The sequence below is a fragment of the Pezoporus flaviventris genome, unplaced genomic scaffold (genome assembly GCF_033815535.1).
Source record: "Pezoporus flaviventris isolate CSIRO_AGI_PZ_B2104156 unplaced genomic scaffold, CSIRO_AGI_Pfla_v1 ptg000057l, whole genome shotgun sequence".
Classification (NCBI taxonomy): Eukaryota; Metazoa; Chordata; class Aves; order Psittaciformes; family Psittacidae; genus Pezoporus; species Pezoporus flaviventris.
The window spans coordinates 6,226,128-6,253,397 of record NW_026892605.1 but is presented as its reverse complement, the minus strand read 5'-3'; the positions used below and the strand labels follow the sequence as shown (position 1 = coordinate 6,253,397).

The 27,270-nt window shown below is 39.6% G+C and overlaps 1 protein-coding gene across 2 annotated transcripts in view; it reads left to right on the top strand.

The window, feature by feature from the left end:
• The window catches only part of SLC1A3 (solute carrier family 1 member 3), a 62,471-nt gene extending 58,854 nt beyond the window's left edge, over positions 1–3,617 (top strand). For both annotated transcript variants that reach the window (XM_061469467.1, XM_061469468.1), the window contains exon 10: positions 1,024–3,617. In XM_061469467.1, coding sequence (XP_061325451.1) covers positions 1,024–1,228 — 205 coding nt within the window. In that variant the 3' untranslated portion in view covers positions 1,229–3,617. The remainder of the gene's footprint in view (positions 1–1,023) is intronic.
• Positions 3,618–27,270: the final 23,653 nt, after the last annotated feature.

Here is a 27,270-nt window from a genome sequence, read left to right as displayed (position 1 = left end):
ATTTCTTGCAATTAAGGGATTTTCTTGGAGCAGATGGTGGAGGGTGTTACTTAATGAAAAGCGTTACTTAGAAACCTGGATCTCTAAGGTACTAAGAAAGGTGTTCCAGACACACTGTAATTAAGTTAGCAAAAAACAGCCTTTCATCAATCAGGCTCAGAGTTGGTTCAGATCCAACCCAGTTCATTTCATCCCTGCTGACTAATCTAGGGAAGGTTCATATGTCTACCCCATGGTAATGAAAAACAGTTGTGTAATTCTCTTATCCAGCTACCACAGTGTATTGCCCCCAAGATTTTCCATTCCTCTGCAGAAGACTGACACTTGTATGTATATGGGGAAACACCTTAAGTCCAGGGACTAAATCAAAAGCAGAAGGTTTCCTCCAAACTCTCTTTCACCCTGCATTTACAAGTTAGCATTTCTAAAGGCTTTTACCCTTTGGTCTTCTCAAGTGGTTCCTGCAAGAAGTTGCCCATGTTGTTACCAGAACTTAATGTCTTCAAATGATTAGCTAACCACATGCCCACAGCCTTATGCAAGTAGACACAGAGTAGCAGTGCCAGTTACTCGTCAAGCTGCTTTCTACATCTTCTGGACAGGGCCCTTTAAGAGGGCTAAATTGTTCTAGTTCAATTTTAATAATTTCATCATAGTTCCACCCTCAATTACTGACCGTAGTTTCTGGTCAGGAGAAAAATGACCCTAAAAGCTACTTACTGGCTTAAATGTTCAGACCAGAGTACAGATATGACTCCAAGAAGCATCTTCCATATGTTCCTTTTGTTGCACTCATCACTCAGCTGTTTCTTGCTGTGAAGTCGCCAAGAGTATGAACACATTTTATGACTCCAAATGCTATTATATTTGTTAATTTCCATAGAAGAAATCATGGCATTAAAGGTCAAATAAATATACATAAAATAGCTGAATCGGTAGCTATATAAGGCCATTTTAAGAGCTAGCCTGCAGGCTTCAGTGAACAAATGGTGAAATCAAACGTAACTTTCTGATTCTCCTTAGGGATCGCCTCCGTACCACTACCAATGTCCTGGGAGATTCCATTGGAGCAGGAATTGTTGAACACTTATCGCGACATGAGCTGAAGAACAGGGATGCTGAAATGGGTAATTCTGTGATAGAGGAGAATGAAATGAAGAAACCATACCAACTGATCTCACAAGAAAATGAGAGTGAGAAACCATTAGATAGTGAAACCAAGATGTAAAGTAGAGAAAGTGTGAGTGCAACACTACAAATGTGGAAAACACATACTTTTTCCAGCCATTTTTATCTTGAATTCACCAAGTTCACTTATTCCTTGATTTTTCCCTTTACGCTCGCATCAGAAAGAATTAATGAAAATATGTTCCAAATTAGCAGTGATCATGGTGTATGTTGGCTTCCCACTTAAAAAGAGTTAACAGGCAACAACACGGATCCTGCTAGACGTGTGCTAACTGGGGATAAGAAAAAAAAGAGAGATTGTCTTTTAAATAAAATAAGAATAAAAATCAGTGAATATGTTGCTCAGTCCTCTGCACCTTTTTTTTTTTTTTTTTTTTTTAATGAACTGGAAAGTAAAAACACTTAACAGAGCCTGAAAATGGTTTTATTTTTTTAAATACCAGTTGTAAAATTCCTAACATACACAATCAATACTTCTAACTTGGTTACTGCATCCAGCTAAGTAAATTAACAGTATTTTTCCCTTTTAATCTGTTGGGTTGTTGTTTGGTTGGTTCTTTAGTTGTTCAAATACTAGCAGGACAATAAAAAGAAGGACAATAATTAAAAGGATAAAAAGATACATAAATTTAAAAAAAATACCCAACATCAGCACTTTTATCAGCTGAATTGAAATATTTTTTATAAAGTTATTTCATTTAGACAGATTTTTGCATTAGCCTCAGCTGATCTTGGCAAAAAAATACCCTTGTCAGCTCCTACTGACTTGCAAGCATTTATGTATATATATATATGTACTTCCAACCTTGATTTGCCCCCTTAATTTCAACATCACAACCCAGGTGAACAATCCGTGTGTGTGTTTGCAGGAGAAAGGCCATGGCCTGTATTGATTCTGGGACAGAAAATGTCTGTTTTCTCCAAACAGAGAGACAGAACATCTCCTGTTGGGAGAAAAAAAACCAAACAAAACAATACCATTATCTACTTAAAAATCACTTATAAGAATAAAAAGCAGTGCCCTTCTGGAGAAGGGGCAAACGGGTGAGATGCTCAGATCCTAAAGGGATTAGATTCTAAATCTGGATCCCTGAGACCAATAGGAGGATTTCTGATGGGTAAACTTCCAAACGCTTGGTCACCCCACTGGTAAGTTATAGTGCTATTAGATGGATTTACATTTTTCCATCTGGAGAAAAAGGCTCCCTGTTTCAATGTGAAATTTTGAAATCCTTGTTTATCACTCGCATCTCAAAAAGAAAAAATAATACCCTTAGAAGGTAAAATTAATAGGTGTTTTTTAATAGAAAAACTATATAAATTGTGAAATAGTAAATACTATAATAAATGTTGAAATTTTGATTAGAGAGGATTTTAAAGCACAATATTGTAGGTTTCTTTCAGGAAATAAATATGGAAGGAATGAAAAAAGTGAAACAATGCACTTGTAATCTTGTGGATTTTTTTGTTCAATTCAAGATTATTCTTTGATGAAGCTATTTTCTAGAAATATAAATCATGTATTTCTTCCTTTTTGCCTTGTATTATTATAGAGGTTAAAGTGGAAAGTTTTATAATGAAGTTACAACTGGGGGGATGAAAAAATACTAATCAACAGGCACAATAGTGTTAAGTGATTTTTTAATTAAAATGATTGTCTATTGCTCCCTACCCAAAACTTCTGATGGCAGAAATGAAGGATTCCCTTGCAATGTCCCTGTTGCCACAAAAAAAAGCATTCAATATGTTAGTTCTGTCACTAAATGAGTATAAACACGGTGTACAATAACTATTGTGAAAATGTCAGCATGCTGGTTGAAAAGCAAATCTTTTCCCAGGCAAGACTGATTTTTTTAAGGACTGAAAGCTCCTGCCCATCTTCTCCAATTGAGTAACCCAGACAATATGAGCAGGAACTCTACAGTGAATGAAGTGAGCAGGGTTTAATACAAAGTATTGAGCAGTCAAACCAACAAAGCTCTAAATGAATCTCTGACTGAAAGAGAACAAAAATGGGGGATTTTTTTTTTTTTTTTTTGCTAACAGAATGCAAATCTAGGATATAGACAGGCATTTTCTGATATGTAATTAGAGATATTTTTATATAGATACTGTATTCAGAATGTGTGTATAAACATTAACAGTAGAATTTATGGAATAACAATTTCATTTTTTGTGAAGATTTTGTTTGGAAATACACAGCAAAGACAATGTAAATGGCTGTCTTTCTATGACATCAGCTGAGAAAAAAGAATTGTGTCACAAAGAATGTGATCTTTTTTTATACTAACTTTGTTTGTTATGGAAATCAGGTATTATAGAAAGATTCCCTTCCCCATCCCTCACTGGTTCTGCATTGATGTGCACCCAGCGTGGATTGAGAAACATTACTTTGTAGATGTATTTTCAATAAAAATAGTTTTACATTACTGCTTTCTTGTGATTTAGAATTTCTGTCAAAGGTTCTGTAATAGAAGCTTTGCACAAACTGAGAGATGACAAACTCATAATATGAGATTTCAGGAATTCTGGGATATTTTTACAGAAAGGATTTGATATAGCAATGCTTCCTCATTTCAAATACCTGCTTACACTTTCACAATCAAGAATCAATAAGCAAACGGGGAGGGGGAGGGAACATTAAAAATTAAAAGAACCAGTGTTTATCTACTTACATTCATTCAAGTTCAAGTGTATAAATTCATGCTGATACCTGCAAAATACTAAAAAAAAAAAAAAAATTGACATTTTCATTTGTTCGGCTACCACAAAGCTGCAGTTTCATTTCAGATGTATAAGCAGATGGTCCAAAACCCCCATTGACTGGGATATTACAGCATCATAACATCACATTACATAGTTACAGTACACTGTCCTAGACAATCCACTGTTTTTCTCACAGAAGTGGTTTGTGATGGTGTCAGGGTTTATTCAGCAGCAGTTTCACCTAGCAGCTGTCCTCTAGTGGAAGTGAATGTCTTCCCAGAGGTCGAGAAAGTATAGAAGGCATGAGCTGAACCACTTGCATCTGGAAAGCTGTGTCAGTTGAAGCAGGTGAATGCAGCAGGGCAAGTCCTACCTTCCTGAACATAAGCCAACAAACCACTGGATGATGACCTCTGTGAATTCATCTGTGGTATTTTAAGTGAAAACAACATACAGTACAAACAGTTTTGTGGGGAAAAAAAAAAAAAAAAGAAAACCAAAGAGAGAAGACATGGTTTTCCAAAGTCCGTAAGTGTAGCTGTTCCCAATTGTTTTCTAGTTATCTACACATTCATTCACTCAATCCAGGTAAGTATCTTTGTTTTTCTAGAATTGCTATCATGATGGGAAGAGCTAAAGAAAGAGGGTTAATGTATCACTTAGACATGCTATTCTTCTGTGCACCCATGCAGAATAAAGATTACTGGTATTCCATAATCTTTATGGAATAATAAATAATCTTTTTCAGCAGTTTCCATTTGGAAGCTGGGGTACAAAACAGTCATGCCATTCTCAGGCAAGAATTTATGTTTCTGTAACAGTGTGTGGCCAGTGTAAAGCAAAGTGATCATGCACGTGGAAAATCAACTATTGGCATAGGAAAGTATTTCTGTCTTCACTTCTGAAGGACTGGATTTTTCACAAGTGATGTGTGTGTTCCAACACAGGCACAATTAATAAGAAATTTAGGGCTTTTTTATTTTTCTTTTTTCAACTTACACTGTAACACAAGCTTGGTTTCATAAAGTAATAATGGAAATTGTACAGAAAAATGTATCTTGCTTCCAGTGTGATCAGTAGCATATGAGCAACTTGCTTCAGGTGAGATCAGCCATTTCCCACAACAGGAGGAAAAATCTGAGATGAGCTAATAGAGCACTCCCTCTCTGGATTTCTGTGCCATCTTTCTAAAGTGATCAGCTTACCCTGGAAGCATGGAGTAAGACAGAGAAAGACCCTGGAAGATGAAGACTTGTACACTTCCATGCCAAACTGAAAACCCAGACTTACAGCACCAGTGAGGCAAGATTCCTTCTGATAATAAAGGGACATGTAGTCAGGTGATATACTCCTGCACAGTGAGCCTTTCTTCCTCTCTTCCCCCACCTGGTTCCTCAGATGTCTGTAAGATCCTCAGATGTATCTAAAATTCCAAAATTTTAGTACAGGAGCACTTGCATCCCTATTCAAAGTTTTTCTTTGATATGCCTCATTACACAACTAGGGCTGCACAAATAATTGATTTTTCACTTCAGTAAGAAAACTGAAAAACTGGGAAGAATAATTCTTCCATGGCATCATGAAATTTTTCTTTATTGCTTGGAAAAAAAAAATAATAAGAAAGAGTCTCAGGTATAACGAAATGTTTTATTCTACACTTCTTGAAACATCAGATCTCACTTCTGGATCGTTTTTACTCTATCTTGAATTCAAACAATCTCAGCTGTAAAGTGAACTGGAAATTAAACACTGGACTACTTTGCTAGGAAAATATCAAAATGAAATATTTCAGCTTTTCTATAACATCTCCACACTTTAAAGCCAATTGTATTTACAGAAGTTGGAACAGCTTCACAAGTTCTTGCCTCAAAGCTATTTTTCAGCAGTGTATTTTTATATTAATGCTTTTTTTGTTCTTTACAACTTCCTTTCTCCAGACTTTGTACATTTTTCTGCTTTTTCTGGTTGCTTAGGTATTTTTTCTTCATTATACGATTGGCTTTTTAAACAATTTTCAGAACTCCTGACATTTGATGAAAATGATAAACATCAACTCTTATCTGGTATGTTTCCACTCTTATTACTATTACACTTGTTCTTAAGCTTGTGTTCATTTCCTGCATCATGGGGTTTTTATTTCAATGTGTTGACCAGTTTCCCACTTTCTTCAGTACCATATTCCTCTCTTCATCTATCACACTTTTCTCTCTTGGCTTTTCTCTTCATCTTAACAGCTTCTCCTCCAAGAACTCCACTGCAGCAGGTCTTCATAAACTCAGATGCAGGTCTCAGCGGTATTCTTGATCTCCTTCATAAATGTAGGCATGATTCAGCCTTCCTGTGTTTTGGTCATGACCAACAAAATAGGGACAATAGTGTTCCCCTGGATGGAAACACTAGCAAGAGATTTTCAGAGAGATCAAGGCTCTAGAGAGCTGGTACAATGGGCCTGACACACACGCTTGCATCATGGCTCATGCACCATCCAGACCCTGAGGGTTTGCCCTTACTACATAGTAGCTTTGTACTATTATGTGCTGTGTTATAGATACTTGCGGTGTGTTTAAGGATTTACGCTATCCTCTCTTCAAAACAAAACTTAAACGAAGCTGTTCATCTTAACTGCACATAAAACCAGGCCGAATCCTGTGGTGCTTGCTGTCTCCTTTCACTTGCAAAACTCGCATGAATAGCAATAGGGAAGGATAAAATAAAGACCTGACTTGGATTTCACACACAGAGAATAAACTACAGCACAAAGTTACTCAGAAGAGAATTAGCACTGATGACAGGTGGTGACTGTCTTCCACTCTGAGCAGGTGCGACACAAACCTCCCTTCACAGAGCTGCCAGTTCACCTTGCTCATGACCTGCAGTTCCTCTCCTATTTGAATCCTGCTCCTCTCTTGGGCAGCAACTCCTGACCATGCCAAATTGCCTGTTGGTTTTGTGATATGCACAAATGGGGACTGGGATGAGACCACCCAACTTGCTTTCATTTATGGGCTAAGCCAGGATGCAAGGCAGAGTCTCCAGAAGAAAAAGACTACGGTACTAACCCACTGTGCCACTTAGCCTCCACAGTGCAAAAGAGCTATTCAAATGCTGCCAGCGCTTCATTTTCAGATGTACTGTGGCTGTGTAACAAATAGTCTTCTGGAAACTGCACTTTCCCAGCAACTGCAGCCAAAATTTTTGTCTCATTGGATTATGCTGCCATCGTGTGGCGCTTGTTTTATACAGGCAAAGTTTCCTCTACAATTACAAGGTAGTTAAATCCTCCAGCGAACAGTTGAGCACAACACTTAATATTTGCTACAGGTGCAGAATATTGCTATTATTGTTATTATTAGCCAATCACTATTGGTATAATGATAATCCAATTTATTCACATAAAGAATATACTTGTTCCTCTTGTCTTCTGTTCAGCGCAGCCTAAAGGAGGCTCAGCTGTGAACACCTTCATTCTCGTATTGATTTTTGTGTGTGTGTGTGTTTATTTGTCTGCACTTTATCTGAGCAGCTCTCAGGCAAGACGAAGGTGTCTTGGGGAAAATATGTGCTACAGTTCCTGAAACACTCTTTTGGAAACAGTGGGAATACTGGTACATCAGCTAATTTGTTAACCCTAATTGCTAGCACAGTGGAGTTTCACAGAGTTATTAATGTCTTTTCCAGTCTTAATTGTTTCTTTTTGAAGAGACTTTCTCTTAGTAATCTGATGTCCCCCAGGGTGCTATGAAAATGCTAGATTTGCACTCTTGGAATCTATACCTGCCAAACCTTGCCACTATTGATGCATATAGGCAGTACGTTGACTTGTAGTCTTTCCCCAGGAGCCCTTGATTAACAGTCCTTGAAAAACAAAGATCAAGACTGTCAGCTGCAGCCAGAAAGCATCTGGTATATCTAACAAAGAGAAGAACATACAAAACATTTTAGGTTTTCTTTCCCCTGAGTCTGACCCAGGCCAGTTCCCTGGCTCATCTGCGCTAATCAACCAACAAGTTATGGAGCCCATGAGAGTACAGACAAGATATGAGCACTGAAAAGTATCCTAGAGTTCTCACTGACAGCTTCCTGAAATAATTGGTTCAATGCATTGGCCCAGAAAGGCAGCAAGATGCTGGCTGTCAGCAGGAAAGATAGTCAGAACAAGAAGAATAGAGGGCATAATTTTGCTGCTGGGCAAAGGCCTTTGTACAGACACACCTGAGTCCTGTAGACAGTCCAGGCCCCTGTATTTCAAGAAGGATATACAGGAATTTAGAGAGGTACAGAGAAATGGACATGAAATAAAACAGCTGCCTTATGAGGTGATACAAAAATGCTGGGACTTCTTAATTGCAGAAGTTGTATGATGAATAGCAAAATCGAGAAGGCAATGGATAAGGTAAATGCAGAGTTGCTATTCACCATATCCAATACCACTAAACACAGGGGGAAACGGATGAACTACTAGGAGGCTATTTTAAAATGGGGAGTTTAGTTAGAAGAGAGTACAGCTTTACAAAGTGGGTAGTGAACGTTGGAACTGGGCTGTCACAGGACATACAGACAGAGAATATCACAGTTGGAGGCAACAGAATCAACAGATTCAAAAAGGATTTATGTCTATTCATGAGCATGCCTAAAAGCGGATACCAAAAGGAATAAAGAAGAACAAAACCTCCAGCATCCTTAGTACAATAACTTTGGAAGTTAAGGGAGTTACCCAAAGAAGTGGCCAGCTCACATGTTTTTACTTAATAGTGTCTCCACTGCAGGGCAGTGAGAAAATACTGGGTTTAACAGAACACTGACCTGACCTCGCACGACATTTCTGGTGTGTTTACTCTTTTCCACCTGTCCCACAACCGCAGGCATTTGGGAACACAACATGGCCCTTTCTGTTATCTGCTGGTGAGTATCCTATGGCACCAATAATTCCTTCTGTGGTTTTTCACTTCACTGGCTCATGCCTTGAAGCTCTGCATCTTGGATAAAGTAGTCACCCTGGAGATGCAAAGTAATATCTTTCAGGAAGAGTTGTTTTCTGCTCATGTGTATGATATGCTATCATCCTTTGCAGCATGTTACAAAGTTCCCTTGTTAAACCTTTTACAAAACTGACGTGACTTCCCTACACACAGACCTCTCTTCTAGGCCTGGAGCAGCAAGACCTGCTTTCTTCAGCTCCCACTATGCACCATTTTGCACTTTGTGGAATGCAAAAAAAGGCCAGGTGAAACAGTGAACAAAATGGCATACCTTCTCATCTCCTGTTTTAATATTCCTTAACCATGTTCAGCAAATCTAGCTTCCCTTTGGAGCAGCCTGGTAAGTGTCAACACAAAGTTGTGCATCCGCGCTCTGCTGCTTCACAGCTTTCACTCATGCAGAGAAAGCTGAAGTCTGAAGTGCAGAGGCTTCATTTCATTTATATGCACCTTCCTGAAATACTGGTTTTGTTTTTCTGATGTTTCTGCACTTTGTAAAATATTTTCTTACAGAACTTGGGGAATTACTTGGAATGTGTAAAAAAAAACCTCCAAAACCCAGACTTTTTTTTCCTAGATTCATCCCATTCCTTGATTGGAGAGAGCAAGAACAAAGAAAGACAGCAGCTTGGTACAGTAATTCATCATGTGCTAATGAAAATCCTGTCTGTTTCAACTTCTGAAGAGCTCAGTTTAAAATTTAATACAAGTTATTTTTGTTTCAATAAATTAAATTATAATGAATTTGTTACTACAATTTATTATTAAGATGGTCTTGTGTAAATATTTTGCTGATTTTCATCTTTGGTTAGCAAATCTATGAGAGCATTTTACTAAAAGCATGTCATTTAGAAAATCCAGCATAAGAATATTCAGAAATGGCATACTATGAAGTTGCTGTTGTAAGTTGTTATTGTATTGAAAAGCAGCTCTGAAAAAAAGCATGCAGAACGTTTGTACTATATGGCAAATCAGATTTATGACGATTTTGAATGCCTTGAATGATTGGTTTTGGGAGAATTCATGATAAACACCATATCATTAGAACTAAAATACCGGGGGCTCCAGATATAACATGGTGTCTCTATTCTAGCTAGCATGTCAAGCATGAGGGAATACAAGGCTTGTGATTTCCTGCCCTTAACAGGTCAGGGCTGTAAACAGATGTAACCCAACATGAGGGTAGTAATTCATTGACCCAATTAGCTACTTTTGCCAAGATTAAACACTCCTTCAGCTGACATCACAGAATGAAGCACAGATTTATGGCAAACTGTAAAGAATAGCAGCTCTGCTCATTTAACTTTCACCCTTTTTCACCTCTCTTCTTTTTCACTCATTTTTCCCTCCTGCATCTTTGTTTTCTGGAACCTGGACTGGCATTTTTTGCGTATTTATCTATGTGGCCTGTTATGCAAGTGGGCTTCTTGAAGTCCCTCTTGGAGACTGGGCAGTGGCCATCTGTCCTCATGTCATGAAATTGGTTGAGACAAGTAGCAGTGCAGAATTTGTTAGACACTAGAACACTGGTATCTATCACACACCAAAAATTTTGCATCTAAAAGCTGCACCAAATCAGTGAGGTTTAAAGCCTCAGTAGAGTACTTTTGTCCAGAAGATGCATTTACACTAGCAAGGGCAGAGCTCACCATACAGGGAAGTGCAGAGAATGACTGAGCAATAGATGTGACAGACAGTCCTGCAGAGAAAGGCAGTCCAAGGACTGTGCGCTTGTTCCCTCTTCTCTTCCTCAAGGAGACTTAGAGGCTTTGCAGTAATCCCTTACATCAGGATGAGATTCACCACAAATCAGACAGGGTGAATTCTTTGCTCTGCCTGACATCTAGTGGTTCTAAACAGAAACACTCGACTTTTTTTTAGTTTCTTATTTGAATAGTACACAGGCTGAACATCATGTGAAACTTTACTCTTTCAGATGGGAGGTTTGTAATGTTTTTCCATTAAAATTATTTAAATCAGCATTTTGATCTGGAGTCTTCTTACCTTTCAAGTGAAGGGAAAAACTTAAATAAAAGCATAGAGGTGTCAATCACTACTCAAGAGAATCGTTTGCCATAGATTTTTCCCATATGCACAAACGTTATTGTAGAAGAGCAGCTCTGTTACATGACCAGTAAAATAAATATACTATGCTATGCTATCATCCTGATTTTTAAAAATAGTCAAAATACAGATTTTCCAGAATAACCATATTACCATGGCAGTCAGTATAAATGATGTGGGAGTTTATCTTGGATCTATGTACCTTACCTGTCATTTTTCATTATTCTGGTTTAAGAATTTAACATCTCTTTCAACTACAATTTTCAAGAACACAGCCCAGAACTACTGGTACAAAATACAGTGACAAAAAAAAAAACAAACATACCCAGAAAGGGTAGATAAAAGCAGAAAACAGTCGTGGTTTTTTTTCCAGTGGGCTGAATAACAACTCTTCACTGTTCGTTTTTGGTCACACCATTTCAAAAACTATGCAGTAACAAAAAGGCATTCCAAGAAAGGCAATAAAAATTGTATTGGAAGAATGGAAAACCTTCCAGCTGAAAGGAGCATAGAAAGAGTAGAACTATTTGGAGTGCTGCTAACGAAGCCATTGAGCAGCCAAGATCTCCAATAAGTGGAAAGAAGGCATGCCACTTATGCTCTCTCCTAATGAAGAAGCAAAGTGGCAGTCCATGAAATGGAAAGCTGAAAATTCACATATTACAGTTAATTACTTCAAGTTATAATGGGGTGAAGATTTCAGCAGAATCTGGAAGAGTTTGCCTGTTTATAAAATCAGTTAGAACATCCATACTCACATCAGATAAATTCATATACAGACTTTTAAAAGGGACAGAAATTCTTGTATCTCAGGAGACCCACCAGTCTCTTTGTGCCGAGCAGGAGTAAAATCTCTGCCTTCTTTCGCAGTTTTGCACTTCTTCTGAAGCTTTGGCTTGATGCTGTTGCCAAAATCAAACTACTAAATGAAGTGAACTGGAGGTCTGATCCAGGATGGCAGTTCTCATGTCCCCAGTTATCACAGCAGCTTGTGAAAGCAGAAGATACGTATGCTTATTACTGGAGGATGGGAAAGCAAGAAAGCAATACCTTGTGAGGCACATGCCCTCTTATCATTGATACCAAATCTCCTGTCATTAATTTACCAAGCTGGATTTTAAAAGCAATTAGGATTTGGATCTTTACGTCTATCATTATAAATGGGAAGCTTTTCATTTTATTAACTTACCCAATAGTAAGGAATTTCCTTTTAATTTCCAATTTTATAGCACTATTTTATACCCATTTGTTCTTATTCCAGATACTCTATACCATGTAAGTGGCTCTTCTCACTCCCCATGTTGAGTTACAGTATTCCCTCCCAGTCTTCTTTTGGCTTTACCAAGAGTAAATTTTTTCAAGCCTACTCCCACCGTATCTCTGCTATCCTGCTTGTGCCAGCAATCCTCTTCTGTACCGGAGTCCTTTACCCTCCTGCAAATAACCAATCAGAATTGCTAATGGTATTTCAGGCAAAGTTAGGGATGTACAAAACTATTAATTCTTCCCAATAGCTGCCAAATACCTCACTGACATATCCCAAGATCTCATTTACTGTTTTGTTACCATCTCATTCTGTTTACATGAAGTCATCCTTTAAACATTTTCAACTAATTATTTCCCACTATAGCAGAAATTCTTGTTATTAGTACCTAAGTGCAATGACTTTTCACTTTGCACAAATTAATTTCACTGCATTAAATAAGTATTTGGCTTCTTTTAATATCACAGTCCTTAATAGAATCACCCTTTTCAATGCTGCTCTTTTTCTTTTTTAACCAGTCTCAAACTCCTGAGCAGTTCTATACAAACCAATATGCTTGAATTCAGTTAATGATTTTCTTCAAGACATCATAATACTAAAGACGATGTTGAATACCGAATAAATGTGATCCAGTAAATTGTTTTCGTCAAGAAAATCAGTTATATTTAGAAAAAAAATGATACGTCAAGTGTGGCTCGATCTATGTCTTGTGAATCCGTGCAGTATTTTATTCTGTTTCATTTAGTCCCCACATCTCAATTCCTTCTGATTTTTGCTAGAGTCTTTACATTCCAAAGCTCAGGCTAGTCTGGTAACACAGCAGCAGAGGCTCCAGAGACCTCTGTACAGTCTAAGGGCCTGTGCAGAGGCAAGATGGGGTCAAGTAACATTACCTTTGACAGATGTTTGCCCAATTTGCTTTCAAAACTAACATGGCTGTGAAAATATCTAATTAACCACATCCAGTGTTTCACTCCAATTAGGAGTATCTATCTCCTAAAGTTCACTTCAAGTCCACTCTGCAACAAAAGATGACAGGTTTTTTCAGAAAATTATTGATCAGCTTTTTATAATAGTCTTGCTATATGGGCAGACTGTGGCTGTTCTGCAGCCTTCTTTCTTGCAGTTTAAACAGACCCTGTTCTCTAAGCCTCTCTTAATAACATGTTTTGCAAAACTTTCACATTTCTTCATGCTTTCTGGGACTTTCTCCAGTTTTTTTATTAATATTTAAATTATTATACATTCTAAACCATTCACTGTAATTTACAGTACAATTTCCCTGCAATCCTGTAATTCCTGTTTCAAGTATGAATGAAACTTGGTAACCAGTACAGTGAGTATTTGTTGTGCAACATGTACACAGGGACACATATGCTTGTACACAAGATCTGCCAGAGACTGATAACCAGTGAAGCAAATGCTCCACTGTGTATCAGACAAATAGATCACTGCTGCCCATTTGAAGTATTTTATTATTTTCTCTGCTTTACATATCTAAAGCTCTGACCCTACGGAATTAAAACTTTTGTCACTTCAATCACTCTCCAGAGTTCATGGGTGGTGGTTTTGGTTACTTGTTCAAAAGAATTACAATTAACACATACAAATCTACATTTTGTAAATAGTACCCAACAGCTGATAGACTCATTACATATATGAACAGCACAAAATGCATACCAATTTCTACAGTATTCAAAACTATTTGAAGAATGTTCAGATGAAGTTTCAGTAAATACATAAGCTTCCACTTCCAGTCTTCCTTCATGAACTCATCGCAGGTCCAGCAGTGACTGCCGGGCTGGACGCAGAGTACCCTGCTCTTTCTGGAACTGACATATCTTCACAGATGGCTGCTGCTCTGCCACGCTTATGTAGCCAGCAAAAGGGCGCTGCCCTCCCTTTGACTGACTCCAGGATAAAGTAGAAGGAAAGTACCTTTCATTACACAATTGTGGAGAGTGCACCCGCCCCAGAGAGAAGAACTAGCCATGTAAAATGCTCTTAGGGCAGATAGGGACCGGAAGGTCTTTTTCTTTGCTTAAAGTTGTACCCCTACATGAAAAAGAATTTAAAATGCTGAGATAGAAATACTATCATTCTGTTGTCTGGTGATTTGGATACACAGCTGTGTTCTGGCTTCTACTCCAATGCACACTTAAATATTTATATTAAATGGTCAAATAATACAAAGTCATAAACACAGCTTGAAACAGAAACTGAAATATGTTGTCTTTCCCAAGTAAATGAACAACCACGTAAGATTGCCTGCCCGTAAGTTCATCAAATTCCATTCTTTTAAACTCCATTTAAAGGAATTCAATTTAAAAGAAGGTAGGTATTTTGATCCCATGATTCCATATGTGAAAATGAAGAGATGTTCAATAGATACAATGTATAAATGCAGACATACAAATCACCACAAAACTTCGAGTCTTATCTTGGAAAACTGAGCCTTGCCACTCTCCAGGATTTCCCATCCTGTGCTACAAGGGACTCCTAAGGCTATTCCCATGGAGCCTTTCCCTGCGTAGAAGCCTTAGGAAAATGCTAGCATTTTCTAGATTTAATGCTTTTTTTAAAGATCTATTTATCATTTTGATAGCAGATACAATTTCATCTATCTCACACATTTTTTCTGCAACAGTAGTTAATTTTGGAGGTCCTCATTTGTATTCTAACTCATAGCCTAAACTGTATGTTTAGGAGTCTTTCCTTCATTCCTTTCCATCACAGAGGTAACTAATCCCCTCCTGTCAGCTCTGTAAGCACTGTTGCATCAGTTTACAGGCTTCAATTCCAGTTATGTTGTCAGAACAACCATGATGAAAGTCCCTGAATATCTGATGCAAGAGCGCAGTCCCAAAGTGGCAGCTATACCTTATTAACCACATCTTAACATGAACCCCTCTGTTTATCTGCTTTAGGGAATGCTGCAATCTAGTGTTCTTTGCTGCTCTGCTGCTCATTATGCTTATTTTGGCAGTAAGACTCTCGGTGAGTTGCTCTCATCTCACATTCTGCTGCCGTATGCTTAAATGAAATGAGCTAGAAAGGATGTTGTCCTGCAGCACAGGTTTTATAATGAAGGTGTGTTCCAGTCCCAGGAAGCTTTCCAAGTTTTCCACTTCATGATGCTCTATTCTAATCAGTGACAGTGTCTCAAGGGGTTATAGAAACCTGGGAAACACGGAAGAAAAACATCTTCTGCAGCTTAAAAGGCTAAGGAAACTGTTATTTAAGATGATTTAAGAATCAGTCCTACTTGAAAGCATCTTCTTGCAAAAAGTCAACAAAGCTTTCAGCTTCTCTTATCCATTTTCTGAGTACAATTGCTGGGTTTGAAATCACTATGGGTCACACTCTGCACTTATTTACATAACCTCTCATTTCAGATGTAATGAAAATCTCGGTGTGGAATTTAATCAAACTTCCCTTCCAATTCCTTCTCTTCCCTTCCCCCAGAAGATGTGGTCAGATGCAGGTCAGAAAGGTGTCTTGAAGGGAAGAAGTTGTACTCAGGAGACAGGTCTCTCTCTTTTACAGCACTGACTATACAGACTGCAGCATATTTTCCTCTGGGAGCCTTGTGAATGATTTTGGTTAGAAAAGACCTTAAGGTCATCTAGCTCCAACCCCTGCCATGGGCAGAGATGCCTCACACTAGATCATGTTGTGCAAGGCTCTGTCCAGCCTGGCCTTGAACACTTCCAGGGATGAAGCATTCACAACTTCCTTGGGCAATTTGTTCCAGTGCCTCACCACCCTCACATTAAAGAGTTTCTTCCTTATATCCAACCTGAACTTCCCCTGTTTAAGTTTAGACCCATCGCCCTTGTCCTGTTGCTATAGTCCCTAACGAAGAGCTCCACTCCAGCATCCCTATAGGCCCCCTTCAGACACTGGAAGGCTGCTATGAGGTCTCCACGCAACCTTCTCTTCTCCAGGCTGAACAGCCCCAACTTTCTCAGCCTGTCTTCATACGGGAGGTGCTCCAGTCCCCTGATCAGCCTCATGGCCCTCCTCTGGACATGTTCCAACAGTTCCATGTCCTTTTTATGTTGAGGACACCAGAACTGCACACAATACTCCAGGCGAGGTCTCACAAGAGCAGAGTAGAGGGGCAGGATCACCTCCTTCGACCTGCTGGTCACGCTCCTTTTGATGCAGCCCACGATACGGTTGGCTTTCTGGGCTGCAAGCTCACACTGAAGCCAGCCCATGTTCATTTTCTCATTGACCAACACCCCCAAATCCTTCTCCACAGGGCTGCTCTGAATCTCTTCTTTGCCCAACCTGTAGCTGTGCTTGGGATTGCCCCGACCCAGGTGTAGGACCTTGCACCTTGTTGAAGTTCGTGAGGTTGGTAGTGGCTGCTCGAGTCACTTCATTTTTTGTTACCTAAATATGAAGGGCAGAACATTCAGCATAAACAACCCCGTATCTGCCTTCCCTGCAAGTCCTTCACCATTTATTCTTGTTTATGCTTCACTCAAGCAGTACACTTAATGCCTTCCCTTCCAGGAAGCAACCAGTTAAAATTCAGTTTGAAATAACAGTTCCCAGAACTTTCATTTACCTCAGTAATTACTGCTAAGGGAGAGAGGAGAAGAAAAAAAAAAAAAACAACAAACAAAAAAACCCCAACCAAAACCCACAACAAAAAAACAAGTCCCTAAATCCCCATAGTTTGCCAGTAATTCCTCTTTGCAGCTGACATGGTATTTACTGATATAATTTAATTCAAGCATGAAAAATTAGTGAAATACTGATAACTTTGTTATCCAGCGGCTGACAAAGGAAATAATGGAGCAATTAAAAGACACATTGGAACAGGGTCATTAAACAAATACAGCCACCATTTTACTGACAGCAGGATCTTCATTAAAGCTGTGTTTAGTAACAGGGAGAGGGAGATGAAGCAAAGGGACAGGGGCTGGGAAAGGAAGAAATGGAATGCAATAATATTTTGCGAGACACTTTTAGCATGGAAAAGAACAAGGTATGAAATTATGTTTATATTCTGTCAGAGAGCCAATGCCAGCGGTGGACAGTGTTGAATTCCCCTCACAAGATCAAGGATCTTCTCAGTTCACATATGAGTAACTTTATAAGGGAAATAAATCACCTTGACTCAGTAACTGAGTAACTCCTGCACAACGCTGAATGGATAAGAACATATTGTGCTGTGACCTAGGCAGGATTTTATTGTGCTCCTGCATGGTTCAGCTGTAAGTCTCCAAAGGCCACAGGAACCACTCACCTTCTCACCATCAGGCTTTTACCTAAGCAGCAAACCAGACACAGCCCCTGTGGCAGATGTACCAACATCCTTTCTTAAGCTAGCACAATGAACTCGATTTCCTACATGAATCAGAGGATTTTCAATGAAGTATTTATTGTCCTCTTGAGCAGTAAGTAACCAGCAATTTGAACAGGTTTTTTGCTCATTTTGAGGTTGTTCTGTTTTCCTGCTTAAAGTAAGTGGCATTTATAACAAGAGAGATCAGGTGGAGAAGAGTCCTCAAAGCTAATATTCCCTGTCTGAGTTGGCAAGCAGATGTCTTGAAATTACTAGATTCTTCTGGGGAATCTCTTTCTGCCAGAAGTAGCAAATCTGCCTCAATCTGAGCCTTTTGAGCTCACTCGAATAAATATCTCACTGTCTCCACAGGTTATTGTGCCCAAGCCATGTTTGCACCCCCAGTTTCCCCGCAGTGAAGGTCTTCCACTGCACCTGAAGCCAGCATGTGAAAATCCAGTTCCTAGCACCAAGCTGTTTATTAGTTTCATATCATCGGATGTGGGAACTGCATGCCACAAAGCAACCTCACCCCTCCCTTTCCAGTCTATACAGGATTCATGCATGCAACACTTAATGTTAATTTGAAATAAGAAATCTCTGTCATACATAGGTTGGAACCATTTTAATTTCAGAGAGTAATTATTCAGTCAGCATAAAAATGCATGAGTCAGATGCAAAAAGGGATGGTTCAGTAAGCAGGCTCATCAGGGCAACAGCTCTGCACTGTCACCTTGGAGAGCTAAGCGCTGGTGGGACCGCCATCAGAGCAGGCAGGCACTGATTGTGTCATGCATGACAGAGGTGGAAGGTGCATTTTTACAATGACAATAGCAGCCATGTGCTGGCATCTTTGGAATGCTTTCTGAACAGTATATATTAATTACGGCCATTCTGTCTCTTTCCACTCTGAAAATGAGCAAACCAAATGCAAATAAGGCAACAAAACCAAAGCATGAGGTAGACAGGGAATGACTGCAGTGTAACTCTCCTCATCACCACGGAAAGTGCCTCCAGGATTACCTCAGCACATTCAGGGCCAAAAGGATATGTGGAGATCTTATGAGCAAAGGGAGCAGACACATGATTTTGGCATGCTTTCCTGTAACCCTGGGGAGGTCTGTGGTTCCAGCAGCACTTGCTCTCACAGAAGGGAGACAGTAAGCCTGTCTGGCTTCCTAATTAAATGCTAAGAAACTATAAATGATGAATCCATGGGAATCAGCCTCACCCCAAACATTCAACTCATCTGCATCCCACAGATCTCTAGCTGGGACATCGTATAAATCTCCTATAGTTTAAATTGTGCAAAAAAAGGCTGATAAAACTCTGCTGGTGCCTCTAAAATTCACCAACGTGCAGAGCAAAAGAATTTTTTTAGGTCAAGTGGAAATATAATATAATCGTGTGCTGACACAATCACGTCTACTTGGAGTCAACAGAGTAGCTGCTATAGCAAAGGGCAGGGATGGCCACAGGACAGAAGTGTTGTTATCGGCTGGTGACACTCAAACTATTCGGTAGGATCATTATCAGCTGGGTAGAGCTGTCCCTTATTCAGGCCCAGAAAGAACTGGAAGCACAGTAAAAACAGCCCCCACTTATGTAGCTCAACGGAAGGTTAAACAGCAGCAAAGTGGTGATGCTAAAGTCTGGAAATGTGGGGAGGAGCAATGGTTTGGGAACAAAGATAAAGAGGCTTGGATGAAAGTGTGTGAACAATTAATTTCATAAGAGAGCAAGGAGGTAAATGAGTGGATGAAAGAAGGGTGGATCAGAAGAATTCAGGTTGGCTTGTGATCTAGCAATACAAAGACAGAATCTGAAGACATACTATCAGCTGAGATCACTAAAAAGTGAAGTGGTGGAACTAAGAATATCTTGTTAATTAAGGCATTAGAATGTTGCAAACATAATGTCCTGAGTTCATCTAGATTCTCTCTCGTTTCTAGCCTTGTGATTACAGTATATATTCTGCCCTGAGAGATGTTTAATCAGCCATTTTATTCAAATAATGATTTAAGTATTATTCTGCCCCTGCTCATCAACCTCTATACAGGATTGATCCTTCACATGCAGACTACACAGGCAATCATCTTGGGGTCTGGCTTTCTTATTAGGAAACACGAGCAACAAAACTACAATACATGCTGGACTCAGCATGAACATGTACGTTTTGCAGTTCTATGCCTGTCTTTTCAGTCACATCTCCCAGAAAGATCCTTGGATCAGTCTTCCTGCAGGAAAACAGAACTCATACTTTGTGTCCAGATCAACATTACAGTAACTTCATTCCCAGGGGCAAAAGTAAACAGGTTTCATGTTTAACAAGCATTTTACTAATGGGCTTTAACTTTTGGTGTTCCTCTTCTCCTCTTCTCTTCCTCTTCCTCTTCCTCTTCCTCTTCCTCTTCCTCTTCCTCTTCCTCTTCCTCTTCCTCTTCCTCTTCCTCTTCCCCTTCCCCTTCCTCTTCCCCTTCCCCTTCCCCTTCCTCTTCCTCTTCCTCTTCCCTTCCCTTCCCTTCCCTTCCCTTCCCTTCCCTTCCTTTCCCTTCCTTTCCCTTCTTCTCCCATCCAATCCTATACTATCCTATCATATCACATCCCATCCTCTCCTATGCCATTCTAACCCATCCTATCCTTATACTTTCCCATCCCATCCTATCCCATCCCCATCCTATCCCATCTTATTCTACCCCATCCCACCTCATTCCATCACATTGCATCCCATCACATCCCCACTGCATCCCATCCCATCCCACCCTATCCCATCCCACCTCATTCCATCCCATCCCACTTCATTCCACCCCATCCCACCTCATTCCATCCCATCCCATTTTATCCTATCCTATGCAATCCTGTCCTACCCTATCCTATCCCATCCCATCCCATCCTATCCCACCATCTCATCCTATCCTATCCTATCCTATCCTATCCTATCCTATCCTATCCTATCCTATCCTATCCTATCCTATCCTATCCTATCCCATGCCACACCGTGCCATCCCATCCATCACATGCCATCACATGCCATCCCATCCAATGCCATCCTATACTATCCCATCCTGCCCTATCCCATCCCATCCCATCCCATCCCATCCCATCCCATCCCATCTCATGCCATCCCATCCCATCCTATCCTATCCTGTCCTGTCCTGTCCTATCCCATCCCATCCCATCCCATCCCATCCCATCCCATCCCATCCCGTCCCGTCCCATCCCATCCCGTCCTGTCCCGTTCTATCCCATCCCATCCCATCCCATCCCATCCCATCCCATCCCATCCCATCCCATCCTATCCTATCCTATCCTATCCTATCCTACATCACTGATTCCGCAACCACAGACACCATAAAAGCACTGCTGCTTGGTAGTTTGAAAAAGGTGCATCAAATCCCTTTGGTGCACAACATGCTCTTTCTCTAGATCTTTCCAACTCCTCATATCTTTTCCAGGAAAAAAACACCCAAAGACATGTGTGTGGAAATAAGAGGAATGTTGCAGAGATGATGGTTTACAAATGTCTCCAGTTGAACAGATACCTGTGAAATGCTCAAGCACAATGTTGTCCAACACATTGACTTCCAGATTTGTGAGTTTTTGCTTTTCCACTTGGAACAAATAACAGCCACGCAACATACCCAGAGAAAATAAACCTCTGAGTGTGAGTTACAGCATAATGACAAAGCCAGGTTATTGCCTACAACCATTGGTACTACCTGACCAGACCGAGCCTGCATGCGTGTTTTAGGTCAAATGAAAGGATATGTATGTGTCATGCCTCATTCCTTTTGCTGTATGTCAATCTGTTCTAACTCAGATTTGGGAACTTTAGCCCTACAGAGCAAAGGCTGTTTATATTATGTAGGATATTGTCCACTGTGGTTTTGTCCTCTTTACTTCAGGAAAGAAGCTTAGGGCAAGCAGCATGTATGGCTCAGGCAGCATAAGGAGGAGAAATGGGCAAGCATCACTCCCAGTTTGCACAACTCACTGAACCCATGGTGTCCTTTCTGGAAATGCCCACATGGTTCTTTGCTTGTGCATCTGATGAAGGAAAGAAATACACTAACTTGGTGCCAAAATGTGGTAGTTAGACCGAATATCAGTCAATTAAGTTTTCCGTACCCACATCAGTGCAAACACCACACAAAACCCACAACAGTATAAGAAAATGGGCAATTTACATCTATTTGTTTCACTGGTCTTTCTGACCAAGGTGTCCTGCCACTTACCACAGGTCAGAGTAACTACAGCCTTTCTGCACACAGGCAAAATTAATCTCATGCTGTGGTAAATCCTCCAACACCTGAGCTGAAAAAAGACACAGGGTAATATGTTCATGCTACAGGGGTAAGAAGGAGGTCAGCTGGCATTAGCAACTCTTTAGGAACTGCTGTCTCAGGCTAGTGCTGTGTCAGGCTCCACTGCTCTGCAGATAGTGAAGCTCTGAGCATTCAGCAGGCCCAGCAAAGCTCATTAAAAAAAAGGAAAAGTGAGGGAAGGGGAGCAGAGAGATGAGAGGGCAAGTGAGAAGAACACAGCCAATTGGTGGTACAGTGGAAATTGCCTTCTGGCTCTAAGCCCAACAGCAGCCATGGTCCTAGTGTTCAGGAGAGGAAACAGGGGACAGAGGTAGCAGGAGACAAAAGTTAAGCAAAAGGAATGATTGCCTCTGAGAGAATTGTTTGTTTTGGCCTACTTGTTCCATTTATTATTTCAAAGAAATTACCTTTACTTGAGCTTTTTGTATAATGATGTAACTCAGTTGCCGGGCTCTTTCCAATAAAGTTCAAATGCTTCCTGCTTTTTAGGTGCTGGAGGGTCAAAGACAGATCTTCAGGCTTGCTTCAAATATATCAAACTATCTTAAGACAGTCTTCCAAAAACCTTAGCTTTATGGCAAATAGTAAGATAACTTTCTTTTCCAGTTACATCTGATGCAACTTTGCTGGCTTCCTCAGATATACTCTGGAACTGTAAGTCTAACAGAAACAGGCAGAAATGGATAACCATAATGGAAATAGCCAAGAAGTTGCCAGATATTTCTGGGAGAAATATCTGCAAGACTGAAGCAATTACAAGGAATGTAAACATGATGAGAAACCATGGCCTGCACAGGATGCTTTGTTTGTATGCCACAAAATCTCTTCTTTGGGGTGAGGGAAGCACACAGAGTGAAAAAGATAGAAGCAGAGGTTTTCATTTCAGCTCTAGATTGTGGTCATGCTATGCCAGAGAAGAAAACGGCATGAATTTTTTTTTTCTCTTATTTTTTAATAAAGTGGTCAACTAACTGAAAGCAGTGCACTGATGCAAAAACAGAACCAGTAACAGTAAGAGGAAACTCATGCCAAGTAATTTGAGCACAACTACAAGATAAAATTTTACAAATTGAATAATTATCATAAAATTCTGCTTTGTTTTCTTACAAAAAGTAATGTAGGTAATCTGATTAAGGCAGGGATGCATGTTCCTAGACATTTGTGCAGAACCTAGTGTGTTTTGGGGAACTCCACATGATAAGAAAATGCAATTTGGTGAGGAATGTGGCACTTTATTGTTGGTTGTTCATTATTCATTTCTGTTTATGCATTCTAGAAAGGTACATGAGGTCAAAAAATGGTTCTCAGTAAAATAAATGATCTTAAAATACTGACTTTGCAGTCATAATCCATAGTGAGTTCTGCATGAGAACTGAAATGTATCTGCAACAGATAGACTACTGCAGTTTCTAGCCCTTTTTATAAACAGCACAAAACTCCTCATTGTATCTATTGATGTTTTATTGCAAGTATTAATGTTTTACTTGCAAGTATTGCAAGTATGTTGTTTGTGTTATCAGAAACAATGAGTATTCTTGTTATCTTGGTCTTTAAAATTAAACTCATATCAGAAAACTTTTAGGATAAGTTAGCATATTGGAAGTTTTTAGGATAGTAAAATGACTACAGCTCATTTCAAACTTACTTTTAAAACTGTTCAAACCAAACTAGTTGCTATCAGTTGAATGCTGGTGTATTCAAATAGAGCAGCAAATGCGGATTAATTTAACACTGATATTGACTGTAATATCATTGCTGCACTAACTGAATTTTCTCTAGCTCCTCAAGGCAACGTTTTCCTCACGATACAAAAAGTATTTTAAACTACCAATTCATACCACCAGAGGGCAATGTAATAAGGATAATTTTACAACTTACATTAGGAAGAAACTTTGGGCTCTAAATGAAGCTCTCTTGTACATTGAAAACCCTTTTACAAAACTTAAAATACTTTATTTCTTTTATTCAACACTTTCATAATTCTAAATTTCATAGAAAATGAGAAAATGTATTGCACATCCATATAGCAAAATACCTAGGAGCAACCAGAATACAAGGCATTCTGGAGAAAGTGACAAAAAGAGAGCAGAGCATCAGGAACAAGTCCTGTTGTTCTGACTCACTGAATTTGTACTACGAAGTGGTGCGGGATGCTGAGGATCAAGAAAAAGAAAGAAACATGACATTTCAGTTCATTTTCAAGCAGAGAAAGGTGTTTAACTAGATGTAACTAGGGGCAAGCCAGTTAAATTTGAGCATCTGTTGATGTGTAACAATCAGGTATAACAGCACATAATGCCTTTACTACTGCTGGCAATAAATTCATACACAGAATCTCTTCCAATCATGTACGTGCAAATATTGCCTTGCAGAAGAAACCCGAGACTCTGTTTATTGTAGAGCTGACTGTTAAGTTAAACCTCAGGAAGCTGATATATAACTGATTAAATTACTGATCAAAATGGGGGGGGGGGGGGGGAAGGGGGGGAAGAGGGGGACAATGGACACTACATGGAAATTGATAGCTAAAAAACAGCAGACAGTTTCAGAAATTGTGTTTATTCTTACAAAACAGAGACTGTGCTCTTCATTTCATGTCATTTGCCTGAAGAGTAATTGGATTTCCACTTCAGGTTTTAAATAAAACTCAGACTTGAGTTACAAAGAAATGTCATTTGGAGGCATGCTTGTAAGAGGATGTTTCTATGAAAGACAGAATTACATAATCCAGAAAATCAAACTTTATGCAGAAACAGTGTCTAGACATTCTTGACATCCATTTAATATCATCCAAGTCAAATAAGGAAACACTCATGACAGTAGAAAATTCTAGGCTTCTTACATTGAAACCACATGTGTACCAGCTTATGAACATAAACCTCACTGAGAGATCTTCAAAGTTTGAGTCTGTTTAGCTTGAAAGGAACTGACTCCTTTCCAATGTATGAGAACTGTTATAGAAATGACACTCTCCCTGGTTTCAGTGTGGTAACTTTTATACTAATATAAGTAAGAAAGCACAAACAACTGTCTGGGATCTGTCATTGAAACTTGAGAAGCCATAACTTGAGGGTACACAATATAAAATTAACAATATAAGATACAGGAAAGTTTTGCTATCAATAAGCATGGAAGACAACTTCCATTCACAGCTTTGCAGGGCTCCCAAAACCTGGTAAAATCACCACATTTTATAAACATTAGGTACAGAAAGTGCTTATTTTGTAAAGACAGACAAGACCTTCTAGAAAATGGCTTGTCAATCAAAGTAAAGATGAACAGATAATGAAAAGAACTGTACGGTTTGTGCTCATCAGAGAGAATCAGAAGAGCAATAGCTCAAAAGGCAACAGAATTGCAGTAGAGCTGATGCTTTGCTTTTAGATGCTATCTTTCATCTAAGGAAAGGACTTTCTAAAAGGTGACAAAACATGTAAGAAAATGAAGATGTGGGATCTGATTTAGCCAAGGCCATACCATGAATCAAAGATTTCGGAACAGAAATCCATATCTGCAACCATCTGGTTTCATCCTCAGACAACATTTACTTCTTTTCTTGTTAAAAGCACTGTTTTCACATAACATTCTTATTTTCCTGTCACTGAGAGGCTAATTCCATTCAAACCAGAGCCTACTGGGACCTCAGTTACACTGAGAGGTGTTTTGCTTGCTGTTATGTTACATTTAGTGTGTTGCACTTGGTGATCTGAAACTGCCTTTTGCACAAGATAAATTCACATGCATGAGGAGTTTCTACTTAACCATTAGTTTTAATATGTGCACACTGTATATTCCAGTCATTTGTGCCCAGGTGCATTCAGCTTCTAGAGGGGTCATCTGACACTCAGAATCTGCCTAGGCTTCAGCAGATTTGCACACACCAATACTGTGTTCAAGCAAGGCTTGCAAGTGATCCACAATGCCACATCTGGAGAATGTATTTGTCACTGAACCTGAGCACAGCAAGCAAAACTTGCTTCAGCTCAAAGGTGAGTCTGACTTATATTCTGGGCTCCAGGGCTCCTTTCAGATTTCAGTTCAGTTAGCAGAACTGAATGACCATGAAAGAGTATGTAGTGAGAAGGGGAGAAAAGAGGAAAGTAATTTAGAAATGTGGAATTCCACCACCATTTGGTGTTTGAGTACTCAGGACAGGGTCAAAATAGAGGCAAGATGCATCTTTGGGGTATTGCAATGAGAAACTACAGGCACTGCAATGAGAAACTGCTGGCACATGCAACTACTTTCTTTCTTTTACTCATTATGTACCGGCTAGTGACGTCTTCACTGGCACTGCAGTGGCATTTGCAGGAACTAAGTCCTTTATCCTGGACAAAGAGCACTCCTTGCAGTAATTCTCAAATGCAAACCGAAGGACCTTTAATGGCAATATACAGAGTGGTCAGAATTAGAATCATAGAATCATAGAATAGTTAGGGTTGGAAAGGACCTTAAGATCATCTAGTTCCAGCCCCCCTTCCATGGGCAGGGACACCTCCCACTAAACCATGTTACCCAAGGCTTCGTCCAACCTGGCCTTGAACACTGCCAGGGATGGAGCATTCACAACTTCCTTGAGGCATTCCAGTGCCTCACCACCCTCACAGTAAAGAACTTCTTCCTTATATCCAATCTAAACTTCCTCTGGTTAAGTTCTAACCCATTACTCCTTGTCCCGTCACTACAGTCCCTAGTGAAGAGTCCTTCTCCAGCATCCTTGTAGGCCCCCTAAGAATTGTCTTAGATGGTGCTTAAAATGAGCACTGATGGCCAAAAGGACACTGAAGCATTATTTTTTGATTTCTTTCATGTTAGAAAGTTGGCAATGCTCTGTTACCTCTGGGGTGCAGTATTGGACAGTTAAAGTACATTGGAATCCTCTTACTACACAACAGAGCGGAAGACCTGCCTCTTCCAAGCATTGCTGATTTTGCATTAGTTAAGTTTGACAGGAGCTGTTTCTTATTATTTTTTAAGTCTACTTGGAGAAGAAAACTGTAATAATATTTACAGCTTCTTAACTTGAAACACTCAATTTTCCTGACGTATGTGTTAGGTTTCCTATAGCCTGAACACCCAGGGCTAAGTAAAGATACACATGCAGGCAATTAATTCATAAAAGGGGTCTGGGCCTTATATCATTGTTGAACCTTTCTATATAAACAGTCCCTGAATGGAAAACTTAATCAGAAAGGTACAGGATTTACTACTTATAAATATAGACATGATTCTGACACATGTACGAATAGTTCTTCACAAAAGTCAGCCTTGCAGTTGTTAGGGTTTGAGTCACATTGCCAGCATGAATAGAGGAGACTGCCACCCAGACAGATTACACGTTAATAACAAAGATTGTGGGGACAGCAGGAAGGAAAATTAGCCAACACTTGGAGCCACATACAAACATTGTTTATTTATGGCTCCAAGTTTAGAAATTTCCCA